Source organism: Dendrobates tinctorius, unplaced genomic scaffold, assembly GCF_039654945.1.
Source record: "Dendrobates tinctorius isolate UK_male_01 unplaced genomic scaffold, ASM3965494v1 ptg000003l, whole genome shotgun sequence".
NCBI lineage: Eukaryota > Metazoa > Chordata > Amphibia > Anura > Dendrobatidae > Dendrobates > Dendrobates tinctorius.
In genome coordinates, this window is record NW_027361671.1 from 99,254,597 (window position 1) to 99,279,013 (window position 24,417).

Genomic DNA, 24,417 nt, shown 5'->3' on the forward strand with positions numbered 1-24,417 from the left:
GAGAGCACGGCTGGGGCACTGGCTAGCTGGACGGGCTGCAGCACACACAGGTGGGTAAGACTCCAGCGAACCCGACTGGGGCATAGCAAGCGACACAGCTGTCACTGACCGACGAGCACGGCTGAGGCACAAGCAGGCGGGCACAGTTAGGGCGGGCATGGCTGAGGCACAAGCAGGAGGCTAGGAAGGCCAGGCGCATGCAAAGGGCACACAAAGCAACAAAGCAAAGCAAGACAAGAAACAAGGCAGAGCTTAAGCGGAGTACGGAACCAGGAACAGAAGCATAGGCAGAAACACAGAACGGAATCAGAGCAAGGAAGGACTACAAGGCAAAGCAGAGCACAGACAAAATATGGCACGATGGACAAACACAAGACAAGGCATGAGACTAAGGCAGAGTACAAGCACAGAGCGTGTGCAGAGACGCACAACAGGGCAGAGTGCAGGGGCACAGAATACAGGGAGCGACCGAGCACACCAAACAGCCATGCAGGGAAGCAACACAATACTCAGGCCTTGACCATAGGGAGAGGCGGTCTGATATAGGGCATTAGCACCTCCACTTCCGGGTCAGGACCATGGGAGAACTTCCAGTTCAGATCCTCCAGGATCACAGAGAGCAGTCACATGATCAGGGATTCCAGACATGCAGAGATGATTGCAGAACCAGCCAGTGCTGGAACCTCGGAAGGACACATGATCAGGTGTTCTTGGAACACAGAGATGATCACAGAAGGCAGAGCAGAAACGCAGGCATCTTGCAGCCCAACAGTCATGAGGTGAGTGTGCACACTGCTCTAGGGAACATGCAGGATAGCAGACATGAGATGCGCGTGCACACCGCTCCAGGGGTCATGAGGCAAAACAGACATGGCGGACATGACGAGCATGACAAAGACCTGAGACTGGGACAGAGATTTGTCTTCCAACAAGACAATGATCCCAAACATAAAGCAAAATCTACAATGGAATGGTTCACAAATAAACGTATCCAGGTGTTAGAATGGCCAAGTCAAAGTCTAGACCTGAATCCAATCGAGAATCTGTGGAAAGAGCTGAAAACTGCTGTTCACAAACGATCTCCATCAAACCTCACTGAGCTCGAGCTGTTGGCCAAGGAAGAACGGGCAAGAATTTCAGTTTCTCGATGTACAAAACTGATAGAGACATACCCCAAGCGACTTGCAGCTGTAATTGCAGCAAAAGGTGGTGCAACAAAGTATTACGTTAAAGGGGCCGAATAATACTGCACACCCCACTTTTCAGTTTTTGAATTTCCACAAAAATTTAAACTAACCAATAAATTTCGTTCAATTTCACAATTGTGTCTCACTTGTTGATTCTTCACGAAAAGTTTACATTTGGTATCTTTGTTTGAAGAATGACATGTGGGAAAAGGTTGAAAAGTTCCAGGAAGCAGAATACTTTCGCAAGGCACTGTAACTCAGGAGCAGCGCTGCACTGAGATAGGCTGCGGGACCCCCCATCGGAGGGTGTCGGCCACAGATCTCTAGTAGCAGGAAGGGAAAGGCTGCCACCCCGATCTGCCTATCCTCAGTGGGACAGGAAGAACACTGAAGTGTGGAGATGGGAGGGTCCTTTTAACCTCTTGTTGTTTCCTGTCCCAATAAGGATAAGAAGGACGTCCTCCATGGTGATGTCAGGAATGGTGAACTGGAAATGCAAAATTTGGGGCCAAAATAACATTTTTGTGGGAAAAGGTTTTTTTTTTTTTTCTTTACGGCTCACCATTATAACCTTCTGTGAAGCACCTGGGGGGTTCAAGGTGCTCACCACGTATGTAAATACATTCCGTGAGGCATATAGTTTCCAAAATGGGGTCATTTTCCACCTAAACCAAGACAGCGATGGATGCCACAATCTGACACTGACGTACATTGACTTTGGATAACACCTGTAATTTCTTTGGAAGTTGTTCTGGGCTCTTTGGAAACCATTCATATTATCTCTTTATTTTGTCATCAATTTTCCTGTTGCGGTCATGTCATGTCCAGGGAGGATGGCTACAGTGCCATAGACTTTCAACATTTGAATATGTGCAACTGTAGTAACATTAACATCAACCTGTTGGGAGATGCTCTTATAGCCTTTACTTTGATGATTTTTTTTCTATAATTTTCTTTCTAATCTCCTGAGAAGTTTCTCCTTAGCTTTCTTTTGTCCATGTTCAGTGTGGTACACACCATGATACTAAACAGCGCAGTAACTATTTTTCACCTTTTATATAGGCAGGCTGACTGATTACGAAGTCTGTAGACACCTTTAGTGATGAGCGAGCATGCTCGGTACTCGCCCGAGCATCGCAGTGCTTGCGAAGCTCGGTGAGCGCCGAGCATTGCCATGTTTGCTCGGTGGGGGGGGACCACCTTTTGCTTTGATTACTGCTTTGCACTTTTGCATTCTCTTGATGAGCTTCAAGAGGTAGTCACCGGACATGGTTTTCACTTCACAGGTATGCCCTGTCAGGTTTAATCAGTGGGATTTCTTGCCTTCTAAATGGGGTTGGGACCATCAGTTGTGTTGTGCAGAAGTCTGGTGGATACACAGCTGATAGTCCTACTGAATAGACTGTTAGAATTTGTATTATGGCAAGAAAAAAAGCAGCTAAGTAAAGAAAAACAAGTGGCCATCATTACTTTAAGAAATGAAGGTCAGTCAGTCCGAAAAATTGGGAAAACTTTGAAAGTGTCCCCAAGTGCAGTGGCAAAAACCATCAAGCACTACAAAGAAAATGGCTCACATGAGGACCGCCCCAGGAAAGGAAGACCAAGAGTCACCTCTGCTGCGGAGGATAAGTTCATCCGAGTCACCAGCCTCAGAAATCGCAGGTTAACAGCAGCTCAGATTACAGACCAGGTCAATGCCACACAGAGTTCTAGCAGCAGACACATCTCTACACCAACTGTTAAGAGGAGACTTTGTGCAGCAGGCCTTCATGGTAAAATAACTGCTAGGAAACCACTGCTAAGGACAGGCAACAAGCAGAAGAGACTTGTTTGGGCTAAAGAACACACGGAATGGACATTAGACCAGTGGAAATCTGTGCTTTGGTCAGATGAGTATAAATTTGAGATCTTTGGTTCCAACCACCGTGTCTTTGTGCGACGCAGAAAAGGTGAACGGATGGACTCTACATGCCTGGCTCCCACCGAAAAGCATGGAGGAGGTGTGATGGTGTGGGGGTGCTTTGCTGGTGACACTGTTGGGGATTTATTCAAAATTGAAGGCATACTGAACAAGCATGGCTACCACAGCATCGTGCAGCGGCATGGCATTCCATCCGGTTTGCGTTTAGTAGGACCATCATTTATTTTTCAACAGGACAATGACCTCCAAACACACCTCCAGGCTGTGTAAGGGCTATTTGACCAAGGAGAGTGATGGGGTGCTACGCCAGATGACCTGGCCTTCACAGTCACCAGACCTGAAGCCAATCGAGATGGTTTGGGGTGAGCTGGACCGCAGAGCGAAGGCAAAAGGGCCAACAAGTGATAAGCATCTCTGGGAACTTTTTCAAGACTGTTGGAAGCCCATTTCCAGTGACTATCTCTTGAAGTGGGTGGCGCTCATAGCAAAGCGGCATCAACAATCATAGAGGTCTCCAAGAGACCTCTGGTTGTTATGCCAACGCATCACTGACCCCCGATCACGTGACGGGGGTCAGCGATTACCTCATTTCTGGCCCGGCTGCCGGAAGCACCGGTTAAATGCCATTGTCAGCGTTTGACAGCGGCGTTTAACGGGTTAATAGGTGCAGGTGGATCGCGATTCCACCTGCGCCTATTGCGGGCACATGTCAGCTGTTCAAAACAGCTGACATGTCCCAGCTTTGATACGGGCTCAGCGCTGGAGCCCTCAAAGCAGGGGAGAAGTCCAATGACGGACTGTGTCCGTCATTGGACATTAAGGGGTTAAGTATCCTTTGTGGTTTGTGTTTTTTTTTTTTTACAAGTATTCCCATTTAAAATTTAATTACTGAAGTGTGCCTGTGCATTGCTTTTATTCTAGGTTATATTTGTGTGTTAATATCCAACGTGCACGTGTGCATATTAGTTATACTAACAGGTAAAAAATTAATGATTAAGTGGCAGATTTATCCAAAGTATCAAAGAGGAAAATTCTCTTTAATGACCATCACACTCAATCACAGTGCAGCTTTCATTTTACTGGAGCAGTAAAAAAAAAAAAAAACCCTCAACATATTGGCAAGGATTAACTAGGTCCATCCTCAAATTCGGATTGTGGCACAGACTACCTTTATCCTTTAGCAGTTGTAGAGAAGCTAATTGCCAAAAATGAATCTAAGCAATGAGGCAAGAGGCAGCAGACCCAAGCCAAGCAATGATGTACAGGAGGTAGGCAAGACACTCCTAGCTGAGGCTTATGTCCCAGGGGGCAAACAGACTGTTGTATTTACTGCAGCTCATGCTAGAGGTCTCTTCAATCCACTATAAGTGTGTCTCCAGACTCTTGGATTGTGTAGGACAAGAACCTATTGAAGGAAGCACAGGATGGCATTTTTACTAGCTCTAGGTTTCCTGTCCAGCTTTAGGGCATGGCCCTCTCACTCCGATGCAGAAAGGACTGAAAGATCAAACAGCAGCAGCAACACTGGAAACTGTTCAGACCAAAGTCTAAGAAAAGAGAATAGGTGGCACTCGCTGTTAAAAAAAAAAAAACAAAAAACGTTTAGGACCCATTGAAGAGCAGGAGGTGTAAAACAGCCGTCGTCCATCTATTTTTCTACATTCCTCCCCGTCTCCATGCTTTTAAGGATATGAAATAAAGTTTTTTTAAAAACTTTGAGAACCGGTGAGTGCTACCTATTCGTTTCTTGGACTTTAAAGTATAGTGCTTTTCTGATGAGCACCCAGTTGTTACTGAAATAGTGGTGCTAATCCTCTGAATACACAGCACAGGCAGTCTTAACAGCAGTGGCTGATTGTGGTGCCTGTCTCTCTCTTGCCAATGACCCATCAACTGCTCAGTCCAGGTATAACCCACTCCATCTACAACTTGTTAGTGTTTTCTATGAAATACTCCAGTTCATTTTTTTGGGTTTAGGGTCTACGTTGGTATACGTGCAAAATAGGAGCATGTTCACGCTGGCCATTAAACAAACCCCAAAACACAAACAAAATGGACATATACCCTGCTGTAAGTAAAAGCAATAGTGCATATATAAGTAAATGAGGTGCTGATCGAAAACTGTTTAACAAGAACCCCCACTTACTTATATGCACTATTGCTCTTACTTATTTACAGCAGGGTATAAGTTCATTTTCTGTCTTTGGTTAGGACAGTCCCTAGCCTTAGGGTCCCAAAAGCACAGCACAATATATACACAAGTCCAATATATAGAACTTGCATATAGTAACACAAAGGTCTAACCTGAAATTAACGACCAAATGAAGAACCAACCTGTGGCATCTTTGGATTTATGAAAATCATTCAAATAAACCCTGCATGGTAGGCCACAGTTATAGCAGTATTGCACACAAAGTATAATTATATTACCTCAGGAGCCACAGTTACAGTATGCTTCTTCCAGGGACACCCCCAGAAGAAGCTGAGGGCTAAATGCACGTCGGGGCGGGGGGGAACCGCCTGACCACCCACATCCTTGTTCTGTGGCTCCTGAGCAGAGGTAATATGTGTGCAATACTGCTATAACTGTGTCCTACCATGCAGGGTTTATTTGGATTTATGAAAATCATTCAAAGATGCCACAGGCACTATTTTACTGCATTAACCCTTAGTACCTTATCTGGCTACTTCTAATCCTATTTAAGCCTTACTATGATGTTAATATTAATTGTGCATTCAGTTTTTACAATTTCTATTTTTCTGGGAGTTTCATTTATTCAATTGTTGATCTCAATTTTACAGTTGGTCAACTCACTGGGTATATTCTGTGTAATAATGAATTAGGTCTTATTTTATTTTTAATAATGTGATATCTTAACCCTTATTTTGGTTCTCTTCGCTTGGTCGGCTGTTTAAATTTCAGCTTAGACCTTTGGGTTATTATAGCGATTTGAAGTGCCAAGAATTGCTGCTTACTATAGGACAGTTCCTCTGTGTAATTATGGAACTTACAGGCTCGGGGGGTGGGAGAAACTATGCAAAGCCCAATTCAGACATCCATTAAACACACTCCATGTTCAGATTCAGATATACAGTCTGGCCATGGATATAATGACCAGAACCTCAGGCATATACAAGATTGACGACTTTGCTTGGGTTAGGGAACCAGTGATAAGTCAGTACACGGACAGTGTTTTACAGATAGTTGAAATATTGCACGATTTAATAGATAAAGCTTTACTTCTTGCATTTTGGACACGATTGCTGAAGTCTACTTTACATTTATAGTAGTGTGACAGCCGCTCTCCTGTATGTCATTTATCAGTTTCTGCAGCTTGCATTTTTAATACAATCTTCTTTTGATCATATGAAGAATAATTCTGCCCCAGTCTTAATTCAGGTTTTAGAGAAATTAGTAGAGAGCCAATATACACATTTAATATTTTATTCACTGTTGTACAAAACACATTTAAGATAAGAAGCCCTTAAACCAACATAGAAAAATCTGTTTTAAAGTATCAAAACTGAAAGAAGGCTGTAAGTTCATATAAAATTCACCAGGTATTATACATCCAGTATAAACCGGCTCGCTAAAATCAGGCACTTGGCAGGACAGTAGACCATGGACACACGATGGGTTCACCGGAAGACATTAGTTTTCTGCATGGAATGTCTCATTCCTTGTTAGTCTGGCCGCACAAGTGGTGTAAGGCTCCATTCACTTTCTCTGGTGCAGGTTTCATGGTTTTTGTTGAAGGATGGGAAACCATTATGTTTGGCAAATGAGATAGTTGGGCTCCAGATCCGGCATTAAGGAATTTCCGTTTATATAAAGGAATCTCAAGATGTACACAGAGCCCAATATAATCACATTCCAGCCACACTTTTTTCTGTCAAGTCCTTGACAATTACAAGAATCAAATCAGATTAAGATGCAGACAGAAGGAATTACAGAAGCGATCTAGCCCTCAGACGTCCGTGAATTATATGTGTTCTATCTGTGATTTTCACCCATTATTCTATGGTGCTATTCACATGACAGTCTGGGGGGAAAAAAAAAAAAAAAAAAAAAAAAATCACGAAAACTTGTGTCATTTTGTTTCGTGACTCAGATCAAAAATTGCTAGGCGCACTGCGCTGGGAAATACACGGAGCCTGCACAAATCAAGCCACCCCGTTATAAAAAGACATATAAAGGAGAGCTATACAAAAAGAAAAAGACAACCTCCCTCCTGTATCATATACATTAGGGAGATAGTGTCCAGACATGACTAGAGGAGGAATGTACCCGCACTTTCTAGAGCATTTCAGCTTTATAGAAGCTACATTATACAAATGTGATGTAGGATATTATACAAGAGTGATGCCCTGAAAACACAGCGATCTTATTCCTCCGTGTCAACTTCATCCGGTCTTGTGTTCATCTTTTTTGGCTAGATCAGAAGATACACACATTAATAAAACAGAACTCCGGATGACATGACAAAAATGAAAGCTGACCTAACAGAGCCTCTCTGGATTTCTTACCTTGCTTCTGGTGCCAGCATCTCTGCAGAAAGAAGAAATACAGCTTAATGTACAGCTGCGTCCAATATTCATCAATACCCGAACACTATCAATATTGTATATACAGTCATGAGAAATTAAGTACAAACTAAGATGGACAAAATCACATGACAAATTACACTCATTCAGGAATAACTGGGCCAAAATGGCATGATCATTTTTTTCATTACAAGTATTTGGCAGTTTGCAGGTCTGAAGCAATCAGGTGTGTTTATATGGGTTGTCCACCTGGAGAAACAATATTTGGATCTTGAGCTAAAAATCATTTTTGCAGTTCAGGGTCATCAAAAATCTTCCGTTTTGCTTCCCAGTACTTACAACCTTGATGTGATTTGTGGTGTCAATGAGCTCACGGATGAGCTATCAGTTAACCCATTCTGCAACCAGCAATAGGTATTGCAGCACAGAGGCTACAGAAGGCAAATTCTGCGAAACCCAATCATAAAAATTTAGACAAAAATAGATGCATTTTAGAAAAAAAAAAAAAAAGACTCCAAATGTGAACTCCAAATGTGGACACAACCCCCTCTCCTCTTTAACATAATGCCATGCTGCCCATCAATCTTAGAAGGGTTATAAGGCAATTTCCATACATTTTTGTATCATTCTATAGTGAGAGACTATGCACAAATGACGCAGTGTTAAAATCAGCATTTCTAACCTTTTAGTTTGCACTCAGGTGGAGCAGGAGAAATCTGGTGACAGATTCTCTTTGACCCATTTCAAACACAAGTTCTGCATATATGGAGCAGGCTCAAGAGGTGAGCCCGCTCCATACATAGCTGGCATCTGTATGTATTAGCAATGACAGGAGCAAGCTCCAATCTCTGCTGTTTAAGCTTTTAAATATTGCTGTAAATCACTGACAGTTTACAAAGTCTTTCACAGTGGGGCCATTCATTTAAATCCACTTTCCCACCTGCTTGTTTTCCCCTCAATCTCCACCCCCCCCCCCTTTTCTTTGATTGACAGCTCTGGCTTCATAGAGTCAGAGAAGGGTGGAGATAGATGGACACCAAGCAGGTGGGAAGGTGTATAAACACATGATTGTCCCCACTGTGAAGCACTGAGCTCCTGTATTTTGTCAGCACACAATGACTGTTTGGACAGAGTCACTTTAAAATGGCACATTACTGCATGCACAGGCTTCCATCAGCCCATCCACCACCCATGGCGTTTTACCAATTACAACTCATCCCACAAAAAAAACAAACAAAAACAAAACACAAGCTCTCATATGCCTATAGCTATGGACAGTTATTGGTCTTGGTAGAAGGGAAGGAGAATATGAAAGTACAAAATTAAAATTGGCACTGGAGAAAATGAGTTAAGCTTCAAGTATGCATTACCATGAAGGTATTAGGATGTATCAATATGATGTGTTAGTGGACATACAAGTTTTTATTTTATTGCAGTAAAGGTGCTTCTCTATTAACACCACATGTTAGAGAGAATGTACATGTGTGTATAAATTTTACAATTCTAGCCAGTGTCACTTTATGAGGTAATAACTGTCTCTGAATCAGTTGAAGCGTTCCAGAGTTTTTTCCTGACATTGCACTTCATGACAATGGTAAAATTGGGACTCTGTCAGCAGGATTTTGCTAAGTAAACTTCAGGCATTGTCAAGTTGGCACTGTTACACTGATTAAAAGGATACCTGGGGTGAAGAAATCAGTCTTGTGGTTCTTGTGTAATCAGTGTTAGAAGATGTCAGTTAATGATATGCCGTGCTCCAGGGAGGGACTGTAGGCAGAGTATTATCTTCCTGCTCTAAGGGCCCCGTCACACACAGCGATCTCGCTAGCGAGATCGCTGCTTAGTCACAAGTTTTGCGACACAACAGCGATCTCACCAGCGAGAACGCTGTGTGTGACGGCGATCAGCGACCGGCCCCCCTGCCGGTATCGCTGATCGCTCTTGGAAAGCCCTGGACATTTCTTTGATCGCTGGTCTCCCGCTGGCCAGCACGCATCGCTGCGTGTGACAGGCAGGAGACCAGCGATCAGCTGGTAACTAACGTACACATCGAGTATCTAAGGGACGTGCATCCCTTAGATACCCGATGTGTACCTTAGTTACCAGCGCGCTGATGCAGGGAGCTGGTAACTAACTAAGGTATACATCGGGTTTCTAAGTGACGCACGTCCCTTAGATACCCGATGTGTACCTTAGTTACCAGCTCAATGCATCAGCGCGCTGGTAACTAAAGTACACAGCGACGCCGTTCACTCAGCGTCGCTGGTGAAGCTGTCTGTTTGACAGCTCACCAGCGATCATGTAGCGACTCACCAGCGATCCTGACACATTGATATCGTTGTTGGGATCGCTGGTGAGTCGCTATGTGTGACGGTACCTTGAGCCAGAGAAACCAAGTAAAGACCTACCCATAGGCCACCCCGAAGCACAAACATGTTCCTCATCATAGAGACAGTCTGTATCTTTGCCATGCTCGAATACTATTAGCATATGAACGTGTTCTGATAACACCTTATCACTGCAAGCTTGCTCATCAATAGTTATAACCCCTACAGAAACAGAAGAAGGCCGCCTCCAGACCCCCCTCCCACCCACTACTCAGTCTCATGAAAAGGGCCTCCACTCCCACCCAGACAAAGGAGAACCCCCCTCAAAGAGGGCCCAAGCTGACTGGGGATTAAAAGATTCCTCTGATTCAAGGGGGCACATCAAGTTCTCCAGCCAATGCTGAAGAAGGTGGACATGAACCTCTGGACTACTCTGACGATGAGTGGCTATCCCCTGATCGCTCCTCTACAGCCTCAGCCTGTAAAAAAAAATAAATTATTGCACATTTCCCCTCTAAAGAGGAATTTTAAAACCTTAATAAATGGAGAGACAGTTGCAGAAAAGAAATGGCCGGTGCAAGGCAGGATCTGCAGCTCTTTGCGGGCCGAATAGACACCTTGGAGGGTGACCACAATACTACTAGATCCCCATGTAGCAAACTTACAACAACTGGTGATATGGGGTGTCCCAGAAGCAAGTGTGTCAGGAGGACCCTAAACTAATTGGTAATTACTACTATTCTGTGAGAACCTACATCTACACCCATCAAATTGAATAAAGCACATTGAGCCCTACAGCCTAAAAGTATCTAAGATATACGATTACGATATTAACAAAAAAAAAAAATAATGTCAAAGGCCTGGACTCAGTGCGCTATGGCCTATATAGGTACCAATATCTAGCAGTTTCCCTGACCTATCCCGTATAACCCTCCAGAAGAGGAGACATCTTAAACCCTTACTAAAAATACTTATCGATCAGCACATTGCCTACAGATGGGGTGTCCCATTTGCGCAAATTGCTTGTCGGGATGGAACCTCTGCAACACTCCATTCCCAGCAGATCTACTAAATCTATGAAACTTTGGGGCTGCCCATCTCTAAAATTGTGGATTGGGAAATTTCATTGCCTCCAGAGGCACCTTCTCCTGTGTCAATCCAGAGGGGACAGATGAGACCGAAAGATTGTCCCTTCCACAAAAGTCTTAGTTACTCAACGGTTAACGGTATTTTTCAGAGTCCATGACAGCACCACCTGAGAGAGGGGATCTGCCCTTCAGGAACAGGAAACCTACAGATACAAAAGGGCGGCACCTCTCCCACACATCAGTTGGATTACAGAGCACAAGAGGACCTCCAAGGTTAATGCATGATTTATGTACAGTACTATTATCTAATTATTTATCACCAGTGGACATACACCAGAGGAAGAAGTGCGCACCCAAATTAAAATAAAGGGAGGGAATATACGGGTGCTGTCATGGACTCCGAAAAATACCGTTAACCTGTGAGTAACTAAGACTTTATTTGGTCGTCCATGACAGCACCACCTGAGAGAATTACAGAGAGTAATAACTACTTTAGGGAGGGACTACAGCCTGCAGTACCCTTATACCAAAGGAGAAGTCTGCGGAAGCACCCAGGTCTAGCCTATGACGACTAAAAAAGGTGCTCGAAGAGGACCAAGTAGCCACCTTACATATCTGGTCAATGGAGACTTCCGATCTCTCAGCCCACGAGGTCGCCATGGCTCTGGTGGAATGCGCCCTCAAGCTTCCCAGGTGCCGACCTGCCTTTTGAGGTGTATGCTATTGAAATCGCCTCTCTAATCCACCTGGCTAGTGTATTTTTTGACGCTCTAAAACCTTCCCTAGGGCCTTGATGGGAGACAAACAGGGATCTTTCTTCCAGGGATCGGTAACTGCCAGATATTCTATGAGGCATCTCCTAACATCCAGGGTGTGTAGTTTCTCTTCCTGCTCGTTAGCTGGATTAGGGAGGAAGGACTATTTCCTGTGTCCTATGAAAGCTAGAAACTATCTTAGGTAAGAACGCTGGATCAGGCCTAAGTATTACCCTATCGTCTTTAAACTGTATATAAAGGAGGACGCCTAGATAATGCCTGGATGTCGCTTAGTCTACGAGATGACGTCAGAGCTACCAGGAAGGCTACTTTGAGGGACAGGTTTTTTATGGAAGCTGATGAGATAGGTTCAAATGGAGCTTCCGTCATAGCCGTGAGGACTAGGTTCAAGTCCCACGGCATGAATCTATCCTTCACTATTGGCCTGGATCTACCTGCCGCCTTAATGAATCTACTGACCCAGAAATTATCCGCGATGTTGCAGCTAAAGAGGGCCCCCAAGGCTGATACTTGTACTTTAAGGCTACTGGTGGAAAGCCCCATGTCCAGACCTTTCTGTAGAAACTAAGATTTGAATTATAAGCGCCGAATCCCCAGCGACTACTCCTGAGTTCTGAAGGAATTTTCTCCAAATTCTGACGTAAATTTTGGTAGTAATGATTTTTCTACTTTTAAGTAGGGTGTTAATCAGGTCTAGGGAGAAACCTTTATCTTTTAGCAGTGACTGTTCAAACTCCACACCGTCAGATGTAGGCCAGCCACCTGAGGATGGAAAACTGGGCCCTGGGATAGGAGATCCGGGATGTCAGGAAGAACCCAAGGATCGGACACAGACATGGTCCTGAGGCATGAGAACCATGCCCTCCTGGGCCAAAATTGAGCGATAACTATAACCCTTGCGCTGTCTTTTCTGATTTTCCTCATCACCAGGGGTAGTAGAGATAGGGGAGGGAAGGCGTAGGCTAGCCTGAAGTCCCACTTTATCAGAAAGGCATCTACCACCAGAGGATTCTCTCTGGTATTTAGGGAGCAGAATTGTCTTAATTTCCTGTTTTCTTTGATGGCGAAGAGATCTACCTCTGGTTGTCCCCACTTTTGTACAATCATGTTGAAGATGGAGGTTTTTAGGGACCAGTCTCCTTGCTTTAGCAGATTGCGGCTCAAGAAATCTGCCGTGATGTTTTCGTTCCCTTTTATATGTAGAGCTGTTAAAGATAGAAAATGCTGCTCTGCTAGATGGAACAAACGCTCTGCTACATTCATCAGGGGCTTGGAACGAGTCCCACCTTGGTGGTTGATATAAGCCACAGTGACCTGATTGTCGGAGAACACTTGTACGTGATGGCCCTGTAGATACACAAGGAGCTTTTTAGCCGCCTGCTCCACTGCTGTCAATTCTTTCAGGTTAGATGACATTTCTATCTGATGATGCTCCCATAGGCCCTGGACCAGAATCTCACCCATATGAGCCCCCCAACCGGAAGGGCTAGCATCCGTGGTGACTATGCGGGTTAAGTTATACTCCCAGGGTACCCCTCTGGACAAATTATCCTTGTCTAGCCACCACTCTAGGGACTCCCTTGTGTTTCGGGACAAGGTTAGCTGGCCCTCCACGTAACCCCCAAGGACTCTTTGATGTAATAAAACCTCACCCTGTAGTTTCCTTGCATGAAACTGGGCCCACTGGACTGCCAGGATACAGGACGAGAGAGAACCTAGAAGGGACATGACTTTCCTGAGGGACATGGTGGGGTTACTGGAAGCGCTCAGGACCTGGTAGTGTAGGCGAACAAGCTTCTCCGGAGGCAGATGGCATTCCTGTTTCTCAGAATCTAGGATTAGGCCTGGACTCTCATCGGCTGTAACCGAGATTTTTTGATGTTCAGCAACCATCCTAACCGCTCTAGGGCAGACATTGCCCTCTGTAGCTGTTACAAACAGTGATCCGCCGTTTTGCCTACAATAAGGAAGTCATCCAAGTAGGGGACTACTAGAATGTCTGATTCACGTACATGGGCCATAACTTCCGCTACCACTTTAGTAAACACCCGGGGAGCAACTGCCACCCCAAAGGGGAGGGCCGCATATTGGAAATGTCGAACTGACCCATCTAACTGAACCGCCACTCTGAGGAAACGCTGAGGAGCTGCATTAATGGGTATATGGTAGTAGGCGTCTTTTAAATCTACCACCACCATAAAGCAGTTTTGAAACAGCAATTTTATTGTGGAATTGATAGTTTCCATTTTGAACGGACGTATAACCAGAAACTCGTTGAGGGCCTTAAGATTTATTATAGTCCTAAAGGAACCGTCTGGCTTGCAGACTAGGAACAGAGGGGAGTAGAAACATTTCCCCCTTTCTCCCTCTGGAACCTTTGTTAGGACCTTCTTGCCGTATAGATCACGAACCTCGGCCTCCAGAGCAGGTTGTTCTGATGTGGAAGACCTGAGTGGGGTGACCTTAAATCGATCTTGGGGAACCCAGGAGAATTCTAGTCGTAGTCCCGCAGCTATCACCCCCAGTATCCAGTTGCTACTAGAGATCAGCGACCAGGCTGGGTAGAAGGCAGCAACTAGTCATTGGGGCGGCTTTTTAATGTCGCGTGCTGGACCTTCCTGGCACCCCCCTCCTCCAAACAAATCCTTTTCTCATCCCATCTGCCCTGATCTCTGGACGGCCTTCTACGGAAATATCCTTTCCTGGTAAAGGGACGTCTATAAGAAGGGGTCGGCAGACTGGGGAATTCTGGGGAATTTCTTTTCATCATCCCCAGCTTTTTCTAATAGTTCGTCCAGGACGGGGCCAAATAGATATTCCCCCTCACACGGAATGGAACAGAGTAGGGACCTGGCCTGAATATCTCAAGGCCAGCACTTTAACCAGAAAGCCCTTCGAGCTGCATTAGACAATCCCGCGGTCCTAGCCGCCATCCTTGCAGAGTCTGCCGAAGCATCGGCTAAAAAAGCAGCTGCATTCTGGATGATCGGCAGAGTGTTCCGAATGGATGCTCTCGAGGCTCCGTCTTTTCATCTGGGAATCCAGTTGATCTAGCAAGACCATCATGGATCTGGCTGTACAAGTGGCAGCTATCGCTGGTCTTAGCGCGCCCGCTGACATCTCCCATGTGCTCTTTAGAAAAGAATCCGTTTTTTTATCCAGCGGATCTTTCAAGGAGGCCATATCGTCAAAAGGTGCAGGATTTTTTGGAGGCTTTGGCTACTGCCGCGTCCAGCTTAGGGGCCTTATCCCATCTGCTTACCACTGGGTCATCAAAAGGGTACCTTCGCTTGAAGGCTGGTGGCATGGTGCCCCTTTTTTCAGGCCTCTTCCATTCTCTATCAGGCTCTGGACTTTATCATTTAATGGAAAAGCCCTGCGCTTCCTGGGATCTAGACCCCCAAACATCATGTCCTGTGCTGAGAGTTCCGGCTTTGTGTCTGCTACCCCCATGGTGGACCTTATTGCTTTGACTAGCCTATCCATTTGGTCTAAGGGGAAGCAGGACCGGCTAGAGTCTTCATCCGAAGACGACGAAGAGGAGGCCAGGGAGTCTGAGGAGTTATCGTCTTTCCTAGGGGCGACCGAGGACTCCGAGCCTGAAAAACTAGCCTCTCTTCTCCTAGAAGATTCCCCTTGAGATAGGGCTTTCATCTCTGTCCTAATTATCTCCCTCAGGCTTGTAGTGGTCAGGTGTCTCTTCCGCTACCTGTATAAACGGGGGAGAGTGTAAGGGCCTGTCAATCTACCCATGGACTATCGTTCCCTATCAACCCCTACCATCTGTCGCACGCATGGCTGACATAACTTTTTAGGGTGGCCATCTGGCAAGGGGCAACTACAGAGGGCACGTTCCCTGTGCTTCTGTTTTCCCATAGCTTTCCTCCCCTGCGAAAAAACATAAGGGAACACTGCATCAGGGTACATTCACGGAGATCTCTTACCCATGCAGATGAAGCAGGTACCGGATCACGGAGGCAGGGGATCCTTTAGTCTGGAGGTACTTCTGCGGCTCTGTCCGCTCGTTCGTCCTTGCTTCTCTTGCTGGCCACTCGTATGAGGCTTCACTGTGGCCTGTTTCTGCGGGCGCTCCTGCGCCTCGTCCTGCTGGTCTATGGGGGCTTCCGTCTTATCCATTGCTGGGCCTTCGGAAGCACCCCAGCAGCGTCCCCGCCTGCCTTATAAGGCCTCCTGATGTCCGGGTCAGCAGGGTTCTGGCCGTGGCACCTCCCACCCGGGACCCTCCCGTGACCTCCCCACCCCTGCCTCCGCCCGCGACCCAGGACAGGCGCGCATCCACGGCGCACACCGGAAATCCGTCCGGCACCAGACTTCCGGTTTCAGCGCTTCTGGCCCCGCCCCTTCCGCCGCTCACCTGAGACCGTGGGAGCGTGTGGAAAGGAGCCGGCACGGCGCCCCCGGCCCGGAATGCCTCCAGCCCCCATGTGCGTCGCCCTGCGCCCGCCGACCGGGCGCCAACGCTGGCCCGGATGAGGAGAGGACCGGACCCCGGAGGGAACGAACCAGGAGGGGCCCGGGGCATACATACCTCCTGGTGCTGGCACTCTGGAGGCGGCTGTCCACCGGACCCCTTGCTCCACCTGCTCCGTCCACTGCCGTGGCGACCTACCCGGTCCCACTGTGGCGCTTCCAGGGACCCCGCGCTGACCGAGGTAGGAGATCTCCCCGCTACCTGGGTCGGTCAGCCGGCCTGGGAATATCCTCGATGATCCATGACGGACGATCTGTAGGAAGTCCTGTCCTCTAGGAACAGGAAACCAACTGATGCGTGGGAGAGGTGCCGCCATTTTGTATCTGTAGGTTTCCTGTTCCTGAAGGGCGGATCCCCTCTCTCAGGTGGTGCTGTCATGGACAACCGAATATACCTGGCTGAAATTAATCCGCTTAACACTGGACCTTACTAACATCTTTTTCTAGGTGTATTGGGACGGTTATCTTGTTGCTCCCCTTTAGTACCCTTTGGTACTATATAACATCATCTGATAACTTGTTTATTGCCGTTTACTAATTGCACAGTTTCTTCCGCACTTTATATGCCTTAATTGAATGGGTATTCCCCTGGTTGGTCTTTGAACGTTCCCTTCCAATCAAAGAAAGTTCTGGATCCACTCCCCCAAAATATACTGCTAAGGTATTACCTTTAGTCACCTAAATTCCTAGTGGATTCATGGAAGATCCTTTTGTTTGACTTTATCAAATCCAACGTCCCCATAACTAATAGACTTTTTCCAATACATGCAGATCAAACACCTAAAGTTATCACTCTATAGCTCCACTTATTCTGAAATGCTGTGTGAGAGAGTTCCGTCTACCAGAGGCCTTATATCTGACATATCGAAGATGATTAACACTCCTCGGACAGGGTTACTGAGGATAGAATAGCTTATTCACCGATAACGGTGTTTCTCAAAACCCATGACAGCACCACGGAGAGAGGGGGTCCGTCCATCAAGGACAGGAACCTACAGATAAAAAGGCGGCGCTTCTCCTCCGCCCCCAGTTGGTTACAGAGCATCAGAGGGTCTCCAGGTTAGCCAACAACAAAACTATATGCATAACATTATAATATTGCATATTATCAAGAAGCACCGTGTCTAAACAAAAAACACTCTACACACAGTAAACCGTGCTCACCGCACACGTGAAGGAGGGGAATAAGCGGGTGCTGTCATGGGTTCCGAGAAACACCGTTATCGGCGAGTAACTAAGCTATTCTCTCTCACCCATGACAGCACCACGGAGAGAGTTTCAGAGATTGGTAGCTTAGGGAGGGACCACTGCCTGAAGGACCCTTCTCCCGAAGGTCAGGTCAGACGTAGAGGCTAGATCTAAACGATAGTGTCTGAAGAAGGTAGAAGGTGTTGACCAGGTGGCCACCTTACAGATCTATTCTATCGGTACCTCTGATCTTTCTGCCCAGGAGGTCGCCATTGCCCTTGTAGATTGAGCTTTTAAACCCTCCGGGATGGTATTCCCCCTGGATGAATATGCCAGGGCAATCGCATCCCTTATCCACCTTGCTAGGGTACTCTTGGATGCCTTGAGTCCCCTCCGAGGTCCCTGGAAACACACAAAGAGCCTTCCTTACTACATCCCATGGTGGCCTCTAAGTATTGAACTAGGCACCTCTTCACATCTAGGGTGTGAAATCACTCTTCTCCCCTATTCCTAGGGTTTGGGCGCAAGGAAGGAAGGACTACTTCTTGGGACCTATGAAAGTGTGTTGCTACCTTAGGTAGATATGCCAGGTCAGGTTTCAATATGACTATCGTCTAGGATTTTAGTGAACAGTGGCATTGCTGACAGAGCTTGAATATCGCTCACTCTGCGAGCGGATGTTAGGGCCACTAGAAGTACGTTTTTTAACGATAAAGTTTTTAGGGGTGCTGACTGGATGGGCTCAAATGGGGGCCCTGTTAGTGCACATAGTACTAGGTTTAGATCCCATGATGGTAATTTCTCGGTAATTATTGGTCTAGACCTGGCTGCGGCCCTAATAAACCGTGCTACCCAAGGGTTGCCTGCCACGTCCTGGTTATAAAGGGCGCCTAGGGCCGCTATCTATACCTTCAAAGTCTTAGTCGCCAGCCCCTTTTCTAGACCTTTCTGCAGAAATTCGAGAATTTTGTCAATCTGGACTCCATCCTGAACCCTTGCCCTGGAGCTGGACAAAAATTTCCCCCAAGTTCTCCCAAAGGCTCTCGTTGTTATTGGTTTCCTACTCTTTTGTAGTGTAGAAACCAGGTTTTCGGAGAACCACCTCCCCTCAGCAGTGCCCTTTCAAATTCTATGCTGTTAAATGGAGGTTCACTACCCGAGGGTGTAACACTGGTCCTTGAGACAGTAGGTCTGGGAGATCTGGTAGGACCCAAGGGTCGGTTATTGACAGTATTCTTAGCCAGGAGAACCAAGTTCTTTTTGGCCAAAACGGGGCTATTAGTATCATTCTTGCTTTGTCCTCTCTGACTTTTCTTATGACTGCCGGGATGAGAATGGTCGGCGGAAAGGCATACTTTAGGCCCCGTTTCCACGGGAGCATAAACGCATCCGGGGATTTCCCCTGGGGTCTAGAGAACAAAACGTTTCCATTTTTTTGTTTTTGTGGTCGGCAAACAGGTCTATGTCCGGGGTTCCCCAAATTTTTAGAATCTGCCGAAAAATGGACTGTTTTAGGACCCATTCTCCCTGGCGTAACTGGGTGCGACTCAGAAAGTTTGCTCTCTGGTTTTCTGTTCTTCGTATACGCAGTGCAGAGAGGGATAGTAGGCTTGTCTCCGCTAGGGTGAAGATTTTGGAGGATGTGTTCATTAGTGCCCAGGACCTGGTTCTCCCTTGGTGTTTATGTAGGCCACCGTCACCCGATTGTCAGAAAATATGCGGAATTGATAACCCCGTAGCACCGGTAGGAAGTGTGTTAGGGCATAACCTACTGCCAATAGTTCTTTTTGGTTCGAGGAGGCTTCTGATTCCTAAACTCCCACTTCGTTGCTCATATGTGCTCCCCATCCCATGGGACTGGCATCCGTGGTAATTATGTGTGTGATTTTTATTACCCAAGGAATCCCTTTGGATAGGTTGTCTGTTTCCTCACCAAGCTAGGGAATGAATAGTTTTGGAGTCTAGTGTAACGTGACCCTCCACGTGACCTCCTAACATAATACATCCCATTGGAGATCTCTCGTATGTAGCTGTGCCCATTGGACTGCCGGCAGGCAGGTGGAGAGGGACCCTAGTAGTGACATTGCCTTTCTTAGCGTCATGGAAGGGTTCTGAATCGCACTTATTACTATCTGAGCAATTCTCTTTTTTGCGGTCCGGGAGGTAACACTCTTGGGTGTTTGAGTCCAATGTTGGTCCTAGGAACTCCTGAACTTTGCTGGGCTCCAACCTCGATTTTTTCAGCTTTAGTAGCCAGCCGAGGTTCTGTAGAATTCTTATTACTCTGTCCCTCTGTTCCCTGCATCTTTTGGCCGAGTTGCTTGCTATTAAAAAGTCGTCCAAATATGGGATTATTAAAATATCATGTTCTCTTAGGTGAGCCATCATTTCTGCTACTAGTTTCGTGAAAACTCGTGGGGCTACAGAGATTCCAAATGGCAGGGCCCTGTATTGAAACTCCTTAATTTCGCCCTCTATGGAGACCGCCAGTCTGAGGTATTTTCGGGAGTCTTTGTGGATGGGGACGTGATAGATCTCAGCGATGCGTACTAATACTGTCATGAAGCAATGGGGGAAGAGAATTTTGGTGGTTGATTTGATTGACTCCAATTTGAATTTTTGGTTTTTGACATAATTGTTTAGCTTTTTTAGATTTATAATTGTCCAGAAGGTACCGTCCGGTTTGGTCACTAGAAAAAGAGGGGAGTAGAACCCTCTGCCTCTCTCCTGCAGGGCTCTTGCTTAGGACCTCTTTTGGGAGAGAGAGGGAGAGAGAGGGAGAGAGAGGGAGAGAGAGGGAGAGAGAGGGAGAGAGAGGGAGAGAGAGGGAGAGAGAGGGAGAGAGAGGGAGAGAGAGGGAGAGAGAGGGAGAGAGAGGGAGAGAGAGGGAGAGAGAGGGAGAGAGAGGGAGAGAGAGGGAGAGAGAGGGAGAGAGAGGGAGAGAGAGGGAGAGAGAGGGAGAGAGAGGGAGAGAGAGGGAGAGAGAGGGAGAGAGAGGGAGAGAGAGGGAGAGAGAGGGAGAGAGAGGGAGAGAGAGGGAGAGAGAGGGAGAGAGAGGGAGAGAGAGGGAGAGAGAGGGAGAGAGAGGGAGAGAGAGGGAGAGAGAGGGAGAGAGAGGGAGAGAGAGGGAGAGAGAGGGAGAGAGAGGGAGAGAGAGGGAGAGAGAGGGAGAGAGAGGGAGAGAGAGGGAGAGAGAGGGAGAGAGAGGGAGAGAGAGGGAGAGAGAGGGAGAGAGAGGGAGAGAGAGGGAGAGAGAGGGAGAGAGAGGGAGAGAGAGGGAGAGAGAGGGAGAGAGAGGGAGAGAGAGGGAGAGAGAGGGAGAGAGAGGGAGAGAGAGGGAGAGAGAGGGAGAGAGAGGGAGAGAGAGGGAGAGAGAGGGAGAGAGAGGGAGAGAGAGGGAGAGAGAGGGAGAGAGAGGGAGAGAGAGGGAGAGAGAGGGAGAGAGAGGGAGAGAGAGGGAGAGAGAGGGAGAGAGAGGGAGAGAGAGGGAGAGAGAGGGAGAGAGAGGGAGAGAGAGGGAGAGAGAGGGAGAGAGAGGGAGAGAGAGGGAGAGAGAGGGAGAGAGAGGGAGAGAGAGGGAGAGAGAGGGAGAGAGAGGGAGAGAGAGGGAGAGAGAGGGAGAGAGAGGGAGAGAGAGGGAGAGAGAGGGAGAGAGAGGGGGAGGGAGAGAGGGAGGGAGAGAGGGAGAGTCTATTCTTAGGCCTGATCCTATCAGATTTAATAACCAAGGGTTCCTCAATATTTCCCACCAGCCTGGGAGAAAAGAAGCTTAGCCTCCCTCCCACCCTGGGCAAACAGTCACTTGGAGGGATTTTTGTCTCGGGACGAATTACCGCAGAACCACCCCCTTTCTCTCCTGTCATCCCTTTTCTGTTCTCTCGGGGGTCTCCTCTGAAAAAACTTTTTGCTTTGAAAGGACCTTTTAAAGCCCGTAGGACCCAGGTTTGGGAATCCATTCTTTTGATCCCCTGCTTTTTGGAGAATGTCATCCAGTGTTTCTCCGAATAGGAATTTTCCTTCACAGGGGATGGAGCATAGCTTCATCTTAGTCTGTAAGTCCCCTGGCCAACATTTGATCCACAGCGTTCTTCGGGCTGCGTTTGACAGGGCTGCTGCCTTGGATGACAGCCTTACTGAATCAGCTGATGAGTCTGCCAAGAAGGCCGCCGCCGCTCCCCTTATTACTGGAATGGATTCCAGGATCTTCTCCCTTCCCTTAACTGTTTCTCTAGTTTATCCACCCATACCATGAGGGCTCTGGAGGTACATGTTGCTGCTATGGCTGGCCTAAGATTTTCCCCAGCTGATTTCCAAGTGCCCTTGAGGAAAGTATCGGCCTTTTTATCTAAGGGTTCTTTTAGAGTACCCATATCTTCAAAAGGAGAGTGCAAATTTTTTTGACGCCTTGGCGACCGCTACGTCTAGTTTTGGGGCTTTGTCCCAAAACGTGGACGCTTCCTCGTCGAATGGATATTTTCTCTTAAGGGAAGGGACCGTTGAGTTCTTCCTGTCCGGTCTTTCCCGTTTTTTTTTTTTTTGTTTTTTTTTATCAGGCCCTGTACATTCTCGTTTAGCGGGAACACTCCTTTTCTTTTGGCCCAGTCCCCCAAACATTATGTCCTGGACTGACCTATCAGGCCGAGGGTCTGCCACTCCCATGGTAGCCCTTACTAGCATGTCTACCTCATCTAGGGGAAAACAGTGACGACCCCTCGTTTCTTCGTCTGAGGATGGCGAGTCGGTGTCCGAAGTTTGTGAGGTAACCTCCCCTGATGACGAGGTGTCTGACTGGGAGCCTGCTACTACATCCCTCTATTTTGCTTTCCCTTTGTGTTTTAAGGATGAAAGGGCACTCTGAAACTCCCATCGGATTACAGCTCTTAGATCTGAGGTGTAATCCGGGGTTTCGTCACAAAGAACTTCCTGTATGCAGGATTCGCAGATCTTTTTATCTCAAGAAGCTGCTACAGGTGGGGAATTCGCTGTTCTTTGTTTTCTCTTTCTTCTCTCCCTAATAAGGGAAAGAAGTCTATTACAATGGGGAACATTCACGTAGATCACTCACCCAAGTATGCGCGGTTGCAGGTACCGGTTCGGGAGGTGGATTCAGGTCCCTCAAGGGTTGATCCAAAGAAGGCGACTTGCTCCTTGCAGCCAACCTGCTGCGCTTCGTGGAGCGGCTACTGGACCGGCCGTCGCCCCCGTCCTTATCCTTTTGCCGGCGATGGTGGTGTTGCTGTTGCCTGCGCTGCTGCTTAGGCTGCTGCTCCTTTTGCTGGTCGCTGTCCTCCATTTTACAGGACGCTTCCAGCAAGGATTGTTTCAGCACTTTCGTTTTTAAAATATCCCGGCCATGACGTCACTTCCTCTCCCAGCCTGCACCGCTCTCTGCCCGGGGAGCGCACAGTGCGCCGACCGCTGGGACCCAGAAGTCGTCTCCTCCATTTCCGGGGCAGAGCCATGTTGGTACACCTCTGTACCACGGCGCTGCTCGCACGTGTCCGGGTCCCCCCCCCTCCTCAGCTCCAGCCTCCTTTCCGGAGCGGCGGCTCGGTCCTCTCCCCCCCCGCTCACCCTGTCAAGCCCATTGACAGCAGCGGTGGCGGCTTCAGGAACCGACCCCGCCGCCACAGGGGACTCCCCGCTGTCTGGAGCACGGACGGGACGGCCCTGGACTCCTGAACAAGGTAAGATGCTGCTGCTGGTTCCACGGTCACCCGTCAAGGACAGGAACCCAACTGGGGGCAGAGGAGAGGCAGCGCCTTTTTATCTGTAGGCTCCTGTCCTTGATGGGCGGACCCCCTCTCTCCGTGGTGCTGTCATGGGTTCTGAGAAATACAGGATGGCTCTATTGAATGCAAGGGTGGATCGTTTATTACTAGGTATATAGATCCTTCCCCAATGTGTGCGAGTCATTTATTTCTCTATTATAAGAAATAACCTATAGGTTTTATGGGTAGAGAATAAATCATCCAAGCTTCATGGAATCCTCTCTACAAGGAATAATTGATTCCACAATACTATATCTGTCACGTCATAGCAGGGTTTACTTTGAAGCCACTAAGGCAACAAGGGTTCTATAGTCTAGATAAGCATATGCTTCGAACATACAACACTGCCCTTCACCTCTCAAAACAAACCTGTTTTAACACCCTCATCACCTCACTGTCCAATAACCCTAAACGTCTTTGACACTTTTCATTCTCTACTCAACCCAAGAGTACAGGCCCCAACCACGGAGGTCCGAGCTGATGATCTGGCCAATTACTTCAAAGAAAAAATTGACCAGATCCGACAGGAAATTATCTCCCAATCACCTCATACCATGCACTGTCCTCCCTCCCCCACTGCATCTAGCTCACTCCCTGATTTTGAACCAGTCACAGAAGAAGTAAGCAGGCTCCTTGCATCTTCTCGCCCAACCACTTACACCAGTGACCCATTTCCGTCACATCTACTCCAGCCCCTTTCCCCTGCTGTCATCCCTCACCTAACTAAAATATTTAACCTCTCTCTCTCTTCTGGTATCTTTCCCTCCTCATTTTAGCATGCCGTCATACATCCACTACTTAAAAAACCATCCCTCGACCAAAACTGTGCCGCTAACTATAGACCTGTCTCTAATCTTCCCTTCATCTCTAAACTCCTGGAACGCCTGGTCCACTCCCGTGTTATCCGCTATCTCTGATAACTCTCTTCTCGACCCTCTCCAATCCGGTTTCCGCTCTTTACACTCTACTGAAACTGCCCTCACTTAAGTCTCTAATGATCTACTAACAGCTAAATCAAATGGTCCTTACTCCATGCTAATTCTCTTGGATCTCTATGCAGCATTCGACACTGTGGATCATCAGCTCCTCCTCACCATGCTACCTTCCATTGGCCTCAAGGACA

The 24,417-nt window shown here is 47.3% G+C and overlaps 1 protein-coding gene across 3 annotated transcripts in view; it reads right to left on the reverse strand.

Annotated features, from left to right (window-relative positions):
• Nucleotides 1–6,537: 6,537 nt before the first annotated feature.
• Nucleotides 6,538–24,417, reverse strand: part of TRAFD1 (TRAF-type zinc finger domain containing 1) — a 51,045-nt gene continuing 33,165 nt past the window's right edge. For 2 of the 3 annotated variants that reach the window (XM_073563218.1, XM_073563296.1), the window contains exons 11-12: nucleotides 7,636–7,720; nucleotides 6,538–7,541 (exon numbers count right to left, since the gene is read on the reverse strand). In XM_073563218.1, coding sequence (XP_073419319.1) covers nucleotides 7,494–7,541; nucleotides 7,636–7,720 — 133 coding nt within the window. In that variant the 3' untranslated portion in view covers nucleotides 6,538–7,493. The remainder of the gene's footprint in view (nucleotides 7,542–7,635; nucleotides 7,721–24,417) is intronic. The other variant, XM_073563359.1, reaches the window with a different exon arrangement.